Genomic DNA, 19,093 nt, shown 5'->3' with positions numbered 1-19,093 from the left:
GCCCAACTGGAACATCCAATGGATTCTTTAATGGTGCTTGTTGATTCTCATCATTCCCCTTCTCTTCAAAGGATTCGTCCTCGAATCATCAGCTACATCAAAAGGAAGAGGACAATTTTTTTTTTTTTTGAACTTGGTGTACGACGCGCACAACAACAAGATATAAGGAACACAAACGGAACAAGATAGGATGATAACAATAAACAAAAGATAGGATGATAATGATAAACAAAAAAAAAAACAAAAAAAGGATAGTAAACCTGATTTTAGAGCCTGTGCTTTGATACCAAATGATGCGAACCTCAATCGACTTGCTTTGAGACCCAACAACAATATTGGAATACGGACCCAAGAAAGCTAAAATGCAGATTTTGATAGAAAACCTTGACCCAACGTTTATAAATGAAACGCGAACCAAAGGTATAACGAAACAACCATCGACCCAATGATTATAATTGAATCACGAACCGAAGGTATAAGGAAACAACCATCGACCCAACGTTTATAAATGAAACGCGAACCGAAGGTATATAAGTTTGAACGCCACAAGGAAGAATCCTTGATAAGTTCACAAGTTCTTTGAAGAACCAAAAGAAGGCGCAAGCCTCACATTTTTTCTAATTTTCATTCATGATGTCCATTACAATGAGTGCATGCTATTTATAAAGCATGGTTGAAAATATGACTACCTACTTGCTATGGAAAGGAAATTAAATTGGTTCTAACATTGGAAAGTAAATAAAGTCAAAAAAGAACTAACTAATAAAAGCCTAAAATTAAGATTGATTTGGTCTGAAATTAGCAGCTCTTCCATGCCAAAAATAGATTGAAATTGGCAATTAAATCACGCCTAAGGAAGGTCTTGAAATAGGTAAGTCAATCAACCAATTAATTGGCATGTAATTTGGCAAGTCAATCATCCAATTAATTGGTATGTAATTGAAAAATCAATCAGCCATAATCAACCATTAATCCATGTCATTGCTAAGGAAATTATGCGCAATCAGCTCCATCAATAGCTTTGATCAAATTTATTACGCCTTCATCTCCCTTTGGGCCAAGTTTGGAATGCCCCATTTTAGAATCAACCTAAATCTCTTGAATCAGCCTATTAAGTGCTTCTTTGATCTTCTTGGATCTTGCTCTAGTAATAGGTCCAACTGGAACATGCAATAGATCCTTTAATGGTGCTTGTTGCTTCTCATCATTCCCCCTCTCTTCAAAATAATTCGTCCTCGAATCATCACCTATATCAAAAGGAAGAGGACAATTGTTTTTTTTTTTTTTTTTTTTTGACGTCTCTTTTTTTCTTTTTCTTTTTGTTTTCTTTTTTTTTTTTTTTTTTGACGTCTCCTTCTTTTCTTTTCTTTTTTTGTACTTGGTGCACGACACAAAACAACAAGAAGGAATAATGAATACAAACAGAACAAGATAGGACGATAATAATAAACAAAAGATAGAAAGGATAGGAAACCTGATTTTAGAGCCTGTGCTCTGATACCAAATGATGCGAACCTCAATCGACACGCTTTGAGACCCAACAAGAATATTGGAATACGGACCCAAGAAAGCTAAAATGCAGATTTTGATAGAAAACCTTGACCCAACGTTTATAAATGAAACGCGAACAAAAGGTATAAAGTAACAACCATCGACCCAATGATTATAATTGAATCACGAACCGAAGGTATAAGGAAACAACCATCGACCCAACGTTTATAAATGAAACGCAAACCGAAGGTATATAAGTTTGAACGCCACAAGGAAGAATCCTTGATAAGTTCACAAGTTCTTTGAAGAACCGAACGAAGGCGCAAGCCTCACATTTTTTCTAATTTTCATTCATGATGTCCATTACAATGAGTGCATGCTATTTATAAAGCATGGCTGAAAATATGACTACCTACTTGCTATGGAAAAGAAATTAAATTGGTTCCAACATTGGAAAGTAAATAAAGTAAAAAAAGAACTAACTAATAAAAGCCTAAAATTAAGGTTGATTTGGTTTGAAATTAGCAGCTCCTCCATGCCAAAAATAGATTGAAATTGGCAATTAAATCACGCCTACGGAAGGTCTTGAAATAGGTAAGTCAATCAACCAATTAATTGGCATGTAATTTGGCAAGTCAATCATCCAATTAATTGGTATGTAATTGAAAAATCAATCAGCCATAATCAACCATTAATCCATGTCATTGCTAAGGAAATTATGCGCAATCAGCTCCATCAATAGCTTTGATCAAATTTATTACGCCTTCATCTCCCTTTGGGCCAAGTTTGGAATGCCCCATTTTAGAATCAACTCAAATCTCTTGAATCAGCCCATTAAGTGCTTCTTTGATCTTCTTGGATCTTGCTCTAGTAATAGGCCCAGTGGGAACATGCAATGGATCCTTTAATGGTGCTTGGCCCAAAAAATTGGGTGGTTTATGCCCATTTACCCCCAATTTTTTTTTTTAAATACATTTTTTTAATTAAAAAAATAAATAAGTAGGTGCCACGTGTCAACATTTGATTGGTCCACATGGTTTTCCGTTAAGTCAACTAACAGTCAATTGACGGAGGACTAACTTGGTCTATTATCAAAACCACAGAGACCTCATGTGATAAAAATGAAACCCTAGAGGGGTAAAAATAAAGTTTCGAAACCCCAGGGGGTATTTAGTATTTAACCCTAATTTTAATGCCCAAAACGGTGTCATTTTGGGCTGGGGTGGGTGCTGTAGTTTTGGGCATTTTTGAAATTTTAAGTGGGTTGGGTAGGGGTATAATGGGCATAAAAAGTCAGACTATTTGACTTTAACGTTGAAAACTAACAGAGGGGTCCAAAGTGAGAGAAAATAGAAGTTTAGGGGTCCAAAATGAGAGATTTGAAAGTTTAGGGGAGGGTCTGCAAAATTGGCCGGAAGTTTAGGGGGGCTTAGTGAAGTTTCCCCTTTCGGTTATTATTACTTTAATATACCTGATTGACAATGTAATACTGATAAGGAGGGAAGCTAGCTTAAGAATATTTGAGACCGAAATCCCTTCAAAACTTAGAGCATTCCAAGCAATTTTTTGACTGATTTTCTCTAAATTTAAGGAACCAAATTACTTTTGACTTCTCTATACAAGTATTGTAACACCTAGAAAAATCAATTAACTAGTAATTGACTACATGGTTCGCCTTCCAGCCTTGTCCCTCTCAGAACAAGACTCAGGGATCTTATCCTCTCTAAAGAGAGACTGCAACAGAAGACTTTAAATACGGGATAAGAATAGCAAAAATTTAAACCACAATCATAATAACCAGAGTGAAATTTAAAGCATCATAACATAGATAAATCTCTAAATTTATCGGTCAGAGACCGGTCAGCAAAATAATAATACAGACTACAAGTGATTGTTCTAAAATAGCATACATGCCTAAGTTTAACCAAAGATAACATAAATACAATCTCGATCCATTCCTAACGAGTAGTATCTCTAGCATCCCACATGGATTTAGCCACACCGGGTCCAGATCCTCAAAAAGTGAGTTGAATAAAGTTCTTCACCACCATTAATTGGCTCCCTGAATCCATTCTTTGCTAAACTAGTTATGACAGCACAGATATATATAATGGAGAGAAAAAGAATACAAGAGTAAGTCTAATGACTTCGTGACTAAAACTGCACACGATGTACATGTCATATGTAGGAATGCAATATAACTATAATATATGATATAACTATGAGAATCAAGTGATAGTTCAAATTGTATGGTCTGCCCAATATATTACATCTTTTCAGCAGGGTTGGTGTATCCTGAGGGAGCTATAATACAATGTCGATGCACCGACCATTGTACGCACTATTAATAGCCCCACCAAAACTAATTTTTTGTTATTTTGGTGAAAATGCTTAAAAACTCTCCTTTTTAGCCTCACCAATTTGATGGAAAAAAAATGGTGGTGAGTCAAAAAAAAAAAAAAAAAAAAAAGAGGAAGTTGGGGGTGGTATGGCCAAGTTAAATTGCCACTTAACCAAAAAGTTTAAGTTTATAGGAAGATATAAATTTAATCATTTAATTAATACTTTAACAAATCACCACATATTAGCTAGAGGGGGTGGCCGAGCATTTTTCCCTTTATTTATTTATTTATAATTTTTTAGCATAAATGTGTAATTCACATTGACTTTGACGAAAAAATGACCGAAAATTGTAGGAAGAGCGTTAATTGTTACATACACACACCACAAGGAGTATTTTTTTTTCTCAAATAATCAAACTTCGGAACTAATTTTGCAATTTTCCAAAAACATTTAAGCGTCTGATAGACTGAACCAAAACACATATTTGAAGATGCCCAGTGGGCCAAATTGTGAGATGCATTGCGTATGTTACGAAGGATTTTAAAAGACTGATATCAAAATTTGAAAAAGATGGAGAATCTGGCAGATGTTCTCAACAATGGACGATGCGTGATATTAAAAGGAAGACCCATGTTCTCTTTGTGTCCTTTGAAAGTCGATGTGACTCTTAAAATTTCCATTGAATCAAAATTTAATAGTAATCTATCACAAATTCAATGCTAATTTTAAAAAGACACAAAAAAGATATAGGTCTTTCTTTTAACATTACTCATACACGACTCCTCTGCTTTGCACCGAAGGGACCATTAAGGATCGTGTTAAAAACATTGTCCACATAACAATATTTGCGAAAAGGAGGAGTTAGATTCATTACGATTAATATGCAAGGATATATATGCTATAATTAAATTAATTGGTATCAATACAAATGAACAACAAGAGTCCAAGGTATAGGCTAGAATCTGGGAACACTAAATCAAATAACTCTTTTATAAAGCCGTGAATAGAAATTTAGGAAACAGTAGAGAAACTCTTTCTACAGTATTTTTATTGATAAAACTTAATTAGGGGTGTCAATGTGGGCGGTTTCTAACCGCTAACCGCCTAACCGCATTAACCGCTAATCGCCTAACCGATATAACCGCCTAACGGTTAGCGGTTAATGGTTATTGGGTCTACTAACCGTAACCGCTAATCGCTAACCACTAACCGCTTTTTTATATAATATATTTTTATAATTATAATTATAAAAATATTTATACATATAACATAATCACTTGATCATTAAATCACAATTTTTTTAAAAAATAATTAAATCACAATTTGAGTATTAATATATTATCACTATAATTTATATGATTATATCATATAATCACTTGATCATTAAATCACAATTTTTTTAAAAAATAATTAAATCACAATTTGAGTATTAATATATTATCACTATAATTTATATGATTATATCACATGATCAATTGATCATTAAATCATTTGATTATATAATAATAAATTATACATATATAATATGACATAACTCATAAGTATACCAATTCATACTAATACAACAATTAAATATCTAGAGACTTATTTCCAATGTATGTTATAAACTTATAAGTCTATATATGTTATAAGTCTATATAAGTTTACATATGCATATGAATAATATAAATGTATAATATCAATATTTAATCATATGATTCAATGACAATTCAAATACTTTATTCAAGACTTCAAGTGAATCATATTATTAATGTAAAATGATGATATGATTCGTATAATATCAAATTAAGTAATTGACATTAGATTAAACAATGACCAAGGTGTTACTTATAAACAAAATTTAAGTATTAATGTATTATCATTATAATTTTAGTAATTTATATATTATCACTATAATTGATATGATTATATCACATGATGACTTGATCATTAAATCATATGATTATATAATAATAAATAATACATATATAATATGACATAACTCATAAGTCATAAGTCTACAAGTTAATCATATGATTCATGTACAATGATAATCAAAATTGATTCAATTGAATTAAACAATATATTACTTATAACTACAATTTAATTAGAGCATTATTAGATACTTTATGAATTTAGGATTTAGGAGTTTGAACATTAACATTTACCATTAGATATTAAGTTCAATTCAAAGAAAAAATAGAACAATACGAATATCAACTACTTGATGTTAGTATGAAAGATAAATATGAAAAGTATTGGGGGGATATAGAGAACAATACGAACATCAACTACTTGATGTTTGTTGCTTTTGTTCTTGACCCGCGTTCCAAGATAATGGCGTTAACGTATTGGTTGATAAAATGCCATGGGCTTAAGCGGGTGGAAGACATAGTGAAAATAGTGAAATCCCTCATAAAACGTTTGATGGACCACTACAGTAAGTTTAATGCTAGTGAGTTGTCTACCATTCAGGCAAATGTAGGAAGTTTAAGTGGTAATTTGAATGTTGGTTGTGATGTCTTGGAAGATAGCGACTACCAATTTAGGAAGATGTTTTCCCAACACGTTGAGGAAGAGGATGATTTGGCATGTAAGTCGGAGTTTGATCGGTATTCATTGGATGAGTGTGAAAAAATAATAAACGATTTTGATATTTTAGGTTGGTGGAAGGTTAATGCGTTCAAATACCCTATCTTCGCAGAGGTAGCTCATGATGTGTTTGTCATTCCTATTTAGGCTATTTTCACTGTTGCTTCTGAATCCGCATTTAGCACCAGTGGGCGTGTATTGGATTGCTTTAGGAGTTCATTGTCTCAACTTACTGCTGAAACCTTGATTTACACACACGACTGGATAAAGAACCGCCTAAGCGATGCCGAGTTGGAGGAGTTTTTGATAGAATTTGATGAGCTAGGTAAATGTTTGTAAATTAATTATTTGCAACTTCATTTAGTTTTCATTATTTATTAATTTATTCTAATTATTTATTCATAGATGTGACTCAACCTTCAAGTTCAAGTGTTGCTTCATCTTTTGCCTAGAGGTTTGTTAGTAACGAAGGTTATCATTTTTTGAATTGTCATAGGATTTTAATTACAATACAATTATACTAAGCATGTTTTGATATGTGTACATGCTTGTGCCTTAATATTATTATGTTTAAGTTTATAACTTTTCTTCTTTTGATGTCTACATGATTTGCTAGAGGACCAAATGAGAGGATTGATGAAGTTTTAATATTTTATTTGTATCATTTAATGTTTTATTTGAACTTTTTTATATGCTTTGTGTTGAACTTTTTTTACATGCTTTTTTTATATGTTGTGACAATTGTCTGAATTCTAAATTTTTTTATTTTTTTATTTTTTTTTTAAAGTTAACCGGTTATGACTTAATATTTAAGAATTTTTTTTTAAAGTACAAGTAAATGTAAATTTTGGGTCAAATATTTTTTATTTTTCAATATGGGCTCTTTTTATAGCAATTGGGCTCAAGAAGACACTCAAAATACAAAAAAAAAAGAGGTAAAAAAAAGCCCAAAAAGGCCCAAAAAAAGCCCAATTTTGAAAAAGCGGTCAGCGGGCGGTTAGTGGTTGCGGTTAGTGAAATTTACTAACCGCTAAGGCAGTTACGGTTAGCGGTTATTGCCAATAACCGCTAATCGTAACTGCCTTGACACCCCTACTTTTGATGGTCACTCAATCAGCTTCAACTGCCGGTTATGACTAAAACATATGAAGAAGCAGTGAGTCAGTGACCAAATGCTTTTGGGAGAGGGTTTCTTTTTATTTTTTTTTATATTTTTTTATTTTTAATAATCAAATGCGAGAAAATGTTACAAGGGAGGATCATTCCCACTCTTGATCCGAATGGAAGAGAGAATGAGATATCCTATAGAAATGCTTCCAAACACAAGGTTAGAAATGACCTATTTAGCAAACCAATTTGCCCTAAAATTGGCACATCGAGAAACTTTCAAAGCCTTTCAACTTTGAAAAGAAGAAAACATAAGACAAATTTTGGGAGAGGTTGGGGTTTCCTTTATCACAGTTAAAAGTTTTTTGACACACCATCAATGGTGGTGGTTCAATGGCCCAAGGAAATCCCCAAAGTGGTTAGGCATGTACTAGGGCATGAGTTCGAATCTCCGCAATGAAGATCCCACATATGCCTAATTAGTATTAGCCACCTTGATTCCCATTGATGCCTTGGCTGGGTCAGCTAGGCCTGAGCAAATTTACCGCCGATCGACTTCTACCGCATCCATTAACTAATGGGCGGTAGACGAAACATTTTTTTTTTTTTTTCGACAAATTGGGTTTGGTAGGCGAAATAAAATCTGTTAACCGAATCGACTTTACCGACCGCCTACTGACCGACTTCGCCAATAATTTTCAATTTTTTCACATACAGACTTTACCAACCGATTTTACCGACCGCCTATCGGTGTCGAGACAAAAATTTGACGTAATAAGTCGGTGAAATTTTATACTTTACCGACATTTTGGCGAAACAAAAAATTTTCTACTGACGCCCAGCCCTAGGGTTAGGCTATGACTTAGTTGAACTTGAGGGAGTAGGTGCTACTATAGTCACACTCAGGTAGAATTGCTATAATTGATTTCTTAGACCTACTCTTTTTGCTCATAAAAAAATAAAAAAATAAGTTTCTTGACGCGGTTTACATGAAGAATATCATTGTAGATCCATTGCCAAACTTTCTTTAAAGTCTTTGGCTGATTTTTTTTCTTCCTTTAAAGTGTTTGTAAAGTTAGGCCTGTGATAGGGCGACCATTATACGACGGGAGAAGTTTCTTGCTTTTGCTCGGCAATCAAGCTTGTTTCTTTGATGATGACTGGTGGCGGGTCGGATGACGTCTGGGCTTTTGAACCGGAGTGAGATAAGATTTGTTAAAAAAAAAAAAAAAAAAAAAAAAAAATTTTAATATAATAAATGATAATTTTATTATAGTACCCCACATGACTAAGAAAATTTAACTAAACTTTTGGGAAACTGACCTGATAGTTTTGTTTCTTTCTTCCATCACTGATGTAACGTCGTCCTTATCCTTCAGGTCCAATGTATCATGGTAAAATTAGCCAGCCAGGTTCAGAAACCAGCACCCGATATTTGACCAGAGGGGTCCAGAAATAACAACTACCCATCATTTCAATTATACTACAGTACTTATATAGTAATTTATTAAATAAGTAACACTAATATATAAATTCATCAAACAGTGTTTACTCCATAAAGCTCCGACGGTAGGCGCGGTGTGACGAGAACTTCAAGTGGGGTGGCTCTTACGTTTGTTATTCCAAACCTCTCACTCATATCAACCGGTGCATTAGAGGGAGTTGAAATCTCGTACATGTGCAAAAAACTGGCGAGGGCTAAGTGTACCATTTGAAGGGCAAAAGACGTTCCAGGGCATGCCCTTCTACCACTTCCAAAAGGGATCAATTCAAAATGTTGACCCCTAACATCAACATCTTTGTGGGTGGTGAGAAATCTCTCTGGCTCAAAATTCAACGGATTTGACCATATGCGTGGATCTGTTTGGATTTTCCATGTGTTTGTGATCAGCCGGGTGCCTTTTGGGACTTGGTAGCCTCCTATGGTGCAGTCCTCCATAAATTCACGTGGTGCTGATAATGGTGCTGGTGGGTATAAACGTAATGTCTCTTTTACTATTGCTCGGAGGAAGACTAGCTTTTCAATATCTGACTCGTCTACAATTCTTTCTTTGCCCACTTGTCTGTCTAGCTCATCTTGAGCCTTTTTCAACACATGCAGGTTGTTCAACAATAGCGATATTGCCCATGTTAGGGTTACCATGCTGGTGTCACTTGCGCCTGCAATCATAGTCTACAAAGTGCAGTTTTTGTTAAGAGTGATATACTCTCAAACAAATGATCCTGATTACTTAAAAAGCAAAGTTCCACCAACACAATCATCCTAGGGTAAACAATTCATATTCGTGTGTTGAATTAAAATATAGATATAAAATTCTATAAGTCAATTTTAATACAACTCATTTAATTAAACTACTGAGACCTATCAATACGAATCGGCTAATTTCATATAAGTTACACTAAATAGGTGTGAGAAATTGAGAGTGTGTGTAACATTACTAATTTCTATTAGATTCATGTCATATTCGTGAGTAGAGTCGAAAGTAAAATTATCAAAATTAAATGTTATGTGTTGAGTTCTAATTGTGACGAGACATGAGTGTAAAACTAAACTGATTAACCATAATTCGACCGGTTAAAATAGGCGTAATTATGCTAATTTCATATTGAATTGAAATTTGCATTGAAAATATATGTACCCTAATTAAAGAAGTGAAAAAGGTGGAAATTATGCGTACCAGAGATGTGGCTTTGATGATGGTATCAGCATCATAACCTGCAAGGGGTTTGCCATCGAGGATAGAAAGCATCACGTCCATGAAATCTTGCTCCCCTCTGGCGACGCCGCCTGAAGCTCTCTTACGCTTATGCTCTTCCAAACATTCACCAAGAAACCCATCCAATTCCTTTGCAGTTTTCTTCATCGCCCTCTCATGCCCACCAATATCTAACCACCCAAGAAAAGGAATTGCATCCGACACCACAAACAACCCGAGCAAATGGAAGAATTCATCCAGCGCCTTCTGGCAACGCCGTGCCTCACCATCATCATCCACCGCACCAGTAGAAAAGTACCGCTTTCCGGCAACCATTCTAAGTATCACGTTGAGACTCATATCCCCGAACCACTGCTTTAGCTCCACCGAAATATGGCACGACCCGGACCCGTTATTTTTCGCGGTCCAGAGCTTGTATAGCTCTGCTACGGAGGCCTTTACTTCGGAGACTCGAATGTAGGAAAGAAGCTCCAGCCGGCGGTTTGACAGAAGCTGTAAGGTGACTATTTTACGCAATTCACGCCAGTAGGGTCCATGCGGCGCGAAGCCGAACATGGCGTAGTTGTAGCCCAAGTGTTTGACGGCGACGAGCTTCGGCCGCGACGACACCGCCGCGTCGTTGGTGGTGAAGCACTCCTTGGCCATTTCCCAACTGCTCAACACCAAGGCATGATTCAACCCAAGCCGGAGAGTAAAAAGTGGTCCGTACTTGGGAGGCTCGGGTCCTGCCAGCAGAGGGAGGTGGCCGATTAGAGGCCACGCGCCGGCAGGGAAAGGTGCTAAGTTGGGAGAACGATTTACTCTGGTCCTCCTTAAGAGGAAGTAGCCAAAGAGGAATATGGAAATTACAAGTCCAGTCATGGAAGAATTCAGGTAAGGTGAAAGAAAATCCATTTGGGTTCAGATCTTTTGTTGTGGTAAAAGCAGCAGCTCCAAAACTTAATAAACTGCCCAACGAAAGTTATTTGAATTTTGAAAGTCACCCCCAACTAGTCCATATAGAATATTCGCATATTCCACGTGACGGTACTACTTTTACTTTGATTCACACATTAGAAAATTGCATATATATATATATATATATATATATATATATATTCAAAACACATACTCACCCTTATTTAAAAACACCTTCGCAATGTGACTCATCTGTTAGCCATTTTCGTTTTCTTTGACGAAAAATAGCTCTCGTTCGCTGCACATGCTGTTTTCGCTGCAAAATTCCCTAAATTGCCCCCCAAACACGCATTCGTTCAATCTCAGTCAATACCCTTAACATTTTAAAAAAATTTCTGTAACTTAAAAATGTAACTTATAGGGACAATTTTTAAAAGGCAAGAAGCACGGATTGACCAATATATTTTCTTTGTCTCCCTTGTTTGTCTTCAAGCCGACACATGTTTGAGGGTTTATTTGCTTCCAGTTGACAAGTTCCAGGGTTTCTTTGCTTCTTTGATTTAAGGAGAACGATAGATCCCTCAAATAAGGATGCAACCTCCAGGTCCACACAAATCGGTCATATATTAACTGCATCGTGTTTGCTTTTGTGAGCAGCTGATGATTGTGAGAAGGAACCCACACTCAAAAAAAATTTTAGTAGAAGGTTTGTGAGTTGCAAAAATTTGAAGGCAAGTAGCTTACTCAAGATTTTCTTGTATTTCGTGGGTATTGAAGAGTTCTTATTTGTTTGTGTTCCATTCATATCAGAAAAATTTATTGTTTTCCTCCTAATTAAATTTAATCATTGTAGGGCTGTGGTCTGGCATTCACAGAAATGGATCCTCTCCATTTCAAATGAAATGGAGAGGAGCCATTTAGTAAAAAATGTATAAAATTTAAGACAAGATTATCCCCATCTTTTAAGAGAAGGACAATTACATCTCACCCTTTTGCCTAAATGGTTCATCTCCATTATAAATAAAATAGAGAGGATCGGTTTCCAACATTCACTATGTGTTGGCCGCCAACTAGTTTTGGTGGCCCTAAAGTGGCCGCTAGTTAGGATTGGCGAATTGACAACCATCGTTAGGACCACCGGAGCATGACCACGGTGGCGGCAACATCATTTTATATGTTATTTTGATTTTTTTTTTTTTTTTGATTTTTGAAAATTTTTTATTTTAAAATTATATTTTTTCAATTTCTGATTTTTATAAAACACTTCCTACAATTTTAACAAACCAAACTTTTAACTTTTTTCTTAAACTTGGATCCTACTAAATTAATTTTCAATTTTACTTTTCTTGTTCTTAAAAACTCTCTTCAAAACTTAAAATATTTCTCAAAAAGTTTCAAAAAGAGACCCACTTTGGTGAAAGCAAGTCATGCGCCAACGACCACGATGCTACGAGGAAGGAGCAAGGAAGGTTGTAGTCATGTAGACCGATGACGCTCGAGTTTCTTGGTCTTTCTTTATGAAAGTCTAAAGTTTTGATAAAGAATGATGGTGTGGGGCTTGGGTTTCCAACTATTAAAGCTCCGACCCAGAGTGGGAATCAATAAACAAAACTGTCCCAATTCCAAGAGCTGCCACCATCGTTGGTTCTTCACCAAACCTTGGAGTTTCCAACCTCTTATGCTTTAATTTGCAACCGAAAACAGATTGAGGGTGAGCTGAACTTGTTAATAACCATGTCCGGTGAGCAGATCGTGAATCAAATTTCTGCTGATCAAAATTTTGACGCCGAGTCTCTTTTCGTGGTCGTCAAAAACATTCTTAAGCGCGCAATCCACGTTGTTGACAATGTCTTGCTGGTATGTATATATGCTTCTAGCTACCATCATGTTCTTCATAATATTTTCTTTCTTCTAGTCCGATTCCCATGGTGGGATATAATAGTCAGATTTAACACGTTTAATCCAGGAGAGAACAAATAGATGGGATAAACATTTTTTTAGTTATTGATGGGATCAAGTTAATTAGTCTTTGCGGTTTATTTTAGATGATTAGTTATGGAATCTCTATTGAGCTTTTCAAATAAAAGTTAAATTTGAAGAGAAAAGTTTATTTTTTAAATTTAGCGAGTTACTCTTAAAAGGAACTAAATATCAAATTCACTGTATCTTCTTTTACTTTAATTAAATACTATTTGGGAAAAAAATAATTTAGCTTTCCAAATTATTAGCCATTTCCATTTTAGCTTCATAATGTTCAGAAAATGATAACGTAGCCCCTCAAACTACCAAACAGTTGTAATTTGGCAACTCCGCTAGTCATTACCGTCAAATAGGATGAAAAATTCAAAACTACATTATTTTCGCAATGTTAAGTTACTAAAATACCCTTTTGAAAAAAAAAATCAATTAAAAAAATGCCTCCCAAAACATTGTTTTGAGGGGGGAAAAAAAAAAAAAAAAAAAACCAACAACCGTTTAGGGGTGGTCGCCGAGCCATCCCCAGGCTTGTGGGGGTGGCTGGGCGACCACCCCACAGGTCTGGTGGTTGCCGCCCAGCCTCCCCCATGGCCTATGGGGTGGTTGCTGGAGTGGGTTTCCTGTAGCGGTAGGTCTAGCCGTACGTTGGTCTCTGATGATCTGGTTTGGAGACTCGGCGACGTGGCTTGAGTCTCCTGATGGTTTGGCAAACGGTAGTTGAATGGGTCGGCGGGTCAAGCGTGTGACCGGCGATCTGGTTTGGTCATTTGGGTCTCCAGCTGTGTGGGTCACGGGATCGGCGGTGACAGATTGGAGGTGCCGGTCGCTTGGAGCTCCGGCGATCGTGCTGGGTTTGCTCTGGCAGTTCAATTTGCTTGCTTGGGGTTCTAGCTGTCCTGAGATCGACGAACCAGAGATCTATGGGTCTATGACGGTTGTGCTTGGAGGTTCGGCGAATGGCGGTGCTGGGGTGAGCCACCCCTAAACCCACGTTCTTTTTTTTTAACAAAACGACGTTGTTTTTGGGGGAGCATTTTTTAAATTGATTTTTTTTTTCCAAAAGAGTATTTTAGTAACTTAACCTCAAAAAACGATGTCGTTTTGCATTTTTCATTCAATTTGACGGTGTTGACTAATGCAGTGGTCAAATTGCAACTTTTTGGTAGTTATGAGAGCTACTTTATCACTTTTTGAGTAGGGGTTAAAATAGAAATGACTGGTAGTTTCGGAGGCTAAATTATATTTTTCCCATATTATTTCTTTCTTATTTTTTTAATTCTTTTTTCGTTCTTGCTAGATGAAAGAAAGAAGGGAAATGAATATATAATTTTAAAAACTAATAACTTTTACTTTTTGGCTTTTAATATTTGGATAGTGTTGTTGATCAAAGTTAAAATTGAAATAGAGTAGAGAGCTTGTTAAATAAAATTTTTTTTGTAAGTTTTTTCAAAATTTTGAAGAAAAGCCAAATTTAGAGAGTTGAATAAAATGCTCTTAGGACTCGCTCTATATATAGGGCCAGGAACACATGGAGAACCAGGAGGAAAAGGTGTCCAGGGCCAGCTTCGATCCACTATTATGTACACTCAAACAACTTTCCTTTGGGGTAATTACCCCCTCTAAACTAAAATGTTTGTGGGATGAATTAGGACTGAAATGAATGTGATCTATTTTATCACATTGTTACGAAATTAGCTTTTCTTCTTAATAACAAATGCGCAATGTTAGATGGCATGCAAGGATCCAGGGGTGGAAATTGCACACAAAACAATGACAAACTCTCGAGCTACCCACGCAATGCTAAGGCAGTGCTGGTACTTGCGGCTTTTGCTTTGGATTATGAGGATTTCTCGACTCTTGCCCAACGTCACTCATCGCACAAACTTGTCGAATCAATGGAGATCCCAAAACATGTGCCTGCCATCTTAAAGCACCTAGACCTCCAAAAAGATGGGAAAACGATTGGTGTACTTAACAAAATTATCAATGACACCTTGGATGTCATGGAGTCCTTGATTGAGTTGAACAAGCGATTTATTAACAACGATATAAAACCAACATATTTTTCGTCTGACATGGACGATATCCGGGAGGGTGTCAATCAGATTATCATTACTCTTGTAGCTTGCACAACTCAGATTTGTTGTCTCACTATCAATGAGTAAGTTGTTGTCCTTGGCATGTATTATGTATGCTCAAATCTTTTATGTAGAAATTACTGCCATGTCACAATTGTAGACTTGTTGTAATGCAATTGCTTATTGAACATAATATTGTCCTTTTCAATCTATTGCAAATGACCATAGGTTCTTGGTTTCAGGGACAAGACACCAGATTTATTGCCCTTGGCCCATACAATCAGTGTCACCCTCAAGGCACTAAAGAGCAGATGCCAAATTGAAACAGGTTAGACACAAAGCCAATTTCAATCATAAGGAAGCATGCTCCATGGAATCTGTTGCACATGCAATTAATTAATATAATGGCTTAGAAATGAGCAACAACACTGACCAAAGATTCTTGTTCACTGCAGAGGAAAAGAAGGAAGAAACGAAACTGAAGGAACTTTTACAAACACCTGACGAAATCAAGGAGGTTTTGAAGGGGCTGATTTTCGCCCGGGATGACGTGCAGCCTCTTATTGACGGTTCCACCAATGAAATGGTTAGCGTTGCAAACGAAACACAACATGCAAACTTCTTCTAGAATTTTTTTTTTTTCTCACTTTCGCATGCACTTGATACAAAACTAAATAAATATTACAATACCTTGTCTGAGTAGACACAATAACAATGATTTATTGAACAATTGACTTGGAATTTTCATAATTGTCTTGTACAATCCGGTTAGCATAGAAGTGCTGAAAACGAAGAATGTTCTATTGTTCATTTCAAGCCTAGAAATCTCCAATGATGATATCTCGATTTTAATGCCAATTTATGATGGAATAAGAAAGATAGGGGACCAATATAAAATTGTATGGATTCTAATTGTTGAGCAGTGGACCGATGACCTACGAAAGAAGTTTGAGATATTGCGATCTAAGGTGCCTTGGTACATAGTGCAATACTTTTCACCAATAGTCGGCATCAAGTTCATTAAAGAAGAGTGGCATTTTGAGAGTACAAGGCAAGTGAGAATTGAGAGTAGAAAATTGCTGGAGATCTCAATTCTAGAGAATAAGTCTCTTGTTGTAGTGATGAACCCACAAGGGGATGTGAAAAACAAAAATGCACTAGACATAATTCGGCAACATGGAATGACGTTCTTCCCTTTCAATCGACATCAAGTGGCAAAAGTTAGACCAGCTATTAGCTCATGTGGGATGTGCATGAGACCACCTGGACCTCACGCGGTAAACTATTTTTCACAACCCTAAATGAATATAGATACATATCTTTTCCACATATATACATACACACACTATACACACATATTCATGAAAGCAGTTTTAGGCAAAATTCATAATGTGCCTTCAATTAAAATTTAAGGTTACAATTAATGTATATCTTGTGCAATTAGATCGAAGAGTTCACTTTTCTTTATGGAGGCAAGGACACTAGATGGATTGAACAATTTTCAAAGAAAGTAAATGTTGTTGCCGAGGATCCAATCATAAAGGAAGCATACATTTCCATAGAATTGGCTTGCATTGGAGACGGCTGCAAACAAAAGCCTTTTTGGAAACGCTTTGGGACTCAGGAGAAGACTAAATTTGACCTTGGGAACCAGGAAATTCAAAAGTTATTGCTTTCCTTCAAGAGCGAGAGTAGATGGGCAGTGTTGACAAAATGGTCTACAAAGGTAGTTAGTGATCATGGGACGACAATTCTGAAGGTCGTGGAAATGTTTGGAGAGTGGAAGGTGAATGTGCCCAATAAAGGTTTCGAGATTTGCTTCAAAGAGTGCCATGATAAGTTTTTTCAAATTGGTCCCTAGCCTTGCCACAGACACCATGGAATGTTTGATTGTCTTTGTATCGTGGCGATGCACCATCAGCTTTAAGTGCTGCCACATTAACTATTTTATTGATAATAGATTGATTCCCACCATATAATGATGTATGTGTGTAACACTCCATCTGTAAATAACAAGGCATTAGTAGAAATATCGAATTTCACTAGTGACTTTACTATGTGAGAGATAATACATCATAATTTTTTCTTTAAAAAAGGTTAACCCTCATATAACACTTCAGAGCTGATGTATATACCTCAATTAAATAAATATAAACATTGTTTTATTACATTTTAAATGCACACTAATGCATCAATTAAACATTAGTGCCATGGACGACACTTTATCAAATATAAATTAAAGTGTTTATACAATCCGAAGGAAAACGTATAGGCAACAAATAAAACAAATACATAATAAAAGAGAGTAAATATGGTAGTCTATCACAAACAGGAGGCAATAGATAGCCTAAACCTAAATAACCCATAGAGAGAAATATGGGCCTTGATCATCTTTCTCAACACGTGCACCTGTAGGCAATATCTATGTAATTGTGGGGTTACTACATTGATCTAGGCGGATAAATGAATCTACGGACACAATAAGTATAAGAATCACTTGGTTTATAAAATGTGTCATTAACATATGTTCATAGTACGTAATAGATGTGTAAGATTTTCCAAAAAGAAGATATTTATAAGGAAAACTCTACTTAATCTCCCTGAACTTTTATTACTTTTGTAATTACCCATTCAAAATACAAAAACTATTAATTTAGTGTAGCGAACTTCTAATTTTTTGAATGTCACATTCTCTTAGGTTTTTCCACTAAATCCTAATGGAGGGAGTCAAAATTACCAAAATACCTCTGATATTTTAATTTTTTTTTTAATTTTTTTTTTAAAAAAAAGATAGGGGAAACTTTACTTTAAACTCCTAAATTACCACCTGTTTTGACAAGCCCCCCAAATTTCAAAACCTCTTAATTTGGGCATTTGAACGTTCAATTGTAGTCAATTTGAACATTTTCTGTCAGATTTTAAATGTTAAAAGTAAGACAATGACCTTTATACCCTTGACTTTAATTTTTTTTTTTTTTCAAATTTACCCTTAATTCCATTTTTTTTTTAAAAGGGTTCTAGCGTTGTGACTCGTGGGTCAAACTAGACCCACGCGGGTCTGGCCGTGACCCACACTGGGTCTCGGCCAGAGACTCGCGGCTAGGTCATAGCCGTGCCCCAGCGTGGGTCTACTAACCCATGGTTGGGTCCCGGCCAGACCTAGTCGTGGGTCTGCTGACCCATGGTGGGTCTCTGGCTGAGACCCAGTGTGGGTCACGGCTAGACCCGCGTGGGTCTTGCTCGACCCATGGGTTTTTATTTTTTATTTTTATTTTTTTGCTTTTTATTTTTATTTTATTTTTATTTATTTTTTTCTTATAAAAACAAAAAATAGAGATATTTTGGTCATTTTAGGTGTTGCTGTTAAAAGTTAACGGCTAAATCTGACAGAGGGATTCAAATTGACTGTAATTGAAAGTTTAGAGGTCCAAATTGAAAGGTTTTGAAGTTTTTTTTTCGGAGGGGGAGAGGGACCTGGATCCTCTCTATTTCAAACGAAATGGAGGGGATCCATTTAGTTAAAACAAGAGGGCATTTTTGTCCAAAACAAATATTTTGGACAAGTTTTGGACAAAAATGTCATGTTGTTTTAACTAAATGGATCCCTTCCATTTCATTTGAAATGGAGAGGATCCTTCTCCGGGGGGGAGGAGGGCATGTCAAAACGGGTGGTAATTCAGGGGTGTAAAGTGAAATTTCCCTAAAAAATAAATAAAAAAATTGCAAAGATTTTGGCGTGGGTATTTTTGCAAATTCCATTAAATCCTAATCAACACCTAAATCTTTACAATTTTATGTTTTTTTCTTTAACAAAATGGAGGGTATTTTGGTAATTTTAACACCCCATTTGGAAAAATCTAACGGAGTGGTGACATTACAAAAGAAAAAAAAAAAAAAAAAAAAAAAACGGAA

General features: G+C 35.8%; 1 protein-coding gene and 1 pseudogene across 2 annotated transcripts; one reads left to right on the top strand and one right to left on the bottom strand.

Moving 5' to 3' along the window:
- Window positions 1–8,502: 8,502 nt before the first annotated feature.
- On the bottom strand, window positions 8,503–11,158 carry LOC132167811 (cytochrome P450 CYP82D47-like). Of its 2 annotated transcripts, none has more exons than XM_059578839.1 (3): window positions 10,191–11,158; window positions 8,836–9,685; window positions 8,503–8,699 (listed from the first exon to the last, which is right to left on the bottom strand). In XM_059578839.1, the coding sequence occupies exons 1-2, from the start codon at window positions 11,121–11,123 to the stop codon at window positions 9,050–9,052; spliced, it is 1,569 nt and encodes a 522-aa protein (XP_059434822.1). In that variant the 5' UTR covers window positions 11,124–11,158; the 3' UTR covers window positions 8,503–8,699; window positions 8,836–9,049. The 2 variants fall into 2 exon arrangements, with proteins under 2 accessions (XP_059434822.1, XP_059434823.1); XM_059578840.1 differs by having other exon boundaries at window positions 8,503–8,694.
- Window positions 11,159–12,860: 1,702 nt separating this feature from the next.
- LOC132169001 (protein SIEVE ELEMENT OCCLUSION B-like) lies at window positions 12,861–17,042 on the top strand (annotated as a pseudogene).
- The last annotated feature ends 2,051 nt before the right edge of the window (window positions 17,043–19,093 follow it).

Source organism: Corylus avellana, chromosome ca1, assembly GCF_901000735.1.
Source record: "Corylus avellana chromosome ca1, CavTom2PMs-1.0".
In the NCBI taxonomy this organism is placed as follows: Eukaryota; Viridiplantae; Streptophyta; class Magnoliopsida; order Fagales; family Betulaceae; genus Corylus; species Corylus avellana.
Note: the sequence above shows the minus strand (reverse complement) of the source record. Positions and strands in the feature narration are given on the sequence as shown.

What these genes read in the sequence shown, in the direction of transcription:
- LOC132167811 (XM_059578839.1), bottom strand. Translation starts at nt 11,123, where the DNA reads ATGGATTTTCTTTCACCTTACCTGAATTCTTCCATGACTGGACTTGTA. An exon ending in TCATCAAAGCCACATCTCTG is followed by an intron (nt 9,686 to 10,190) that starts GTACGCATAATT and finishes TGCACTTTGTAG; the next exon opens with ACTATGATTGCAGGCGCAAG.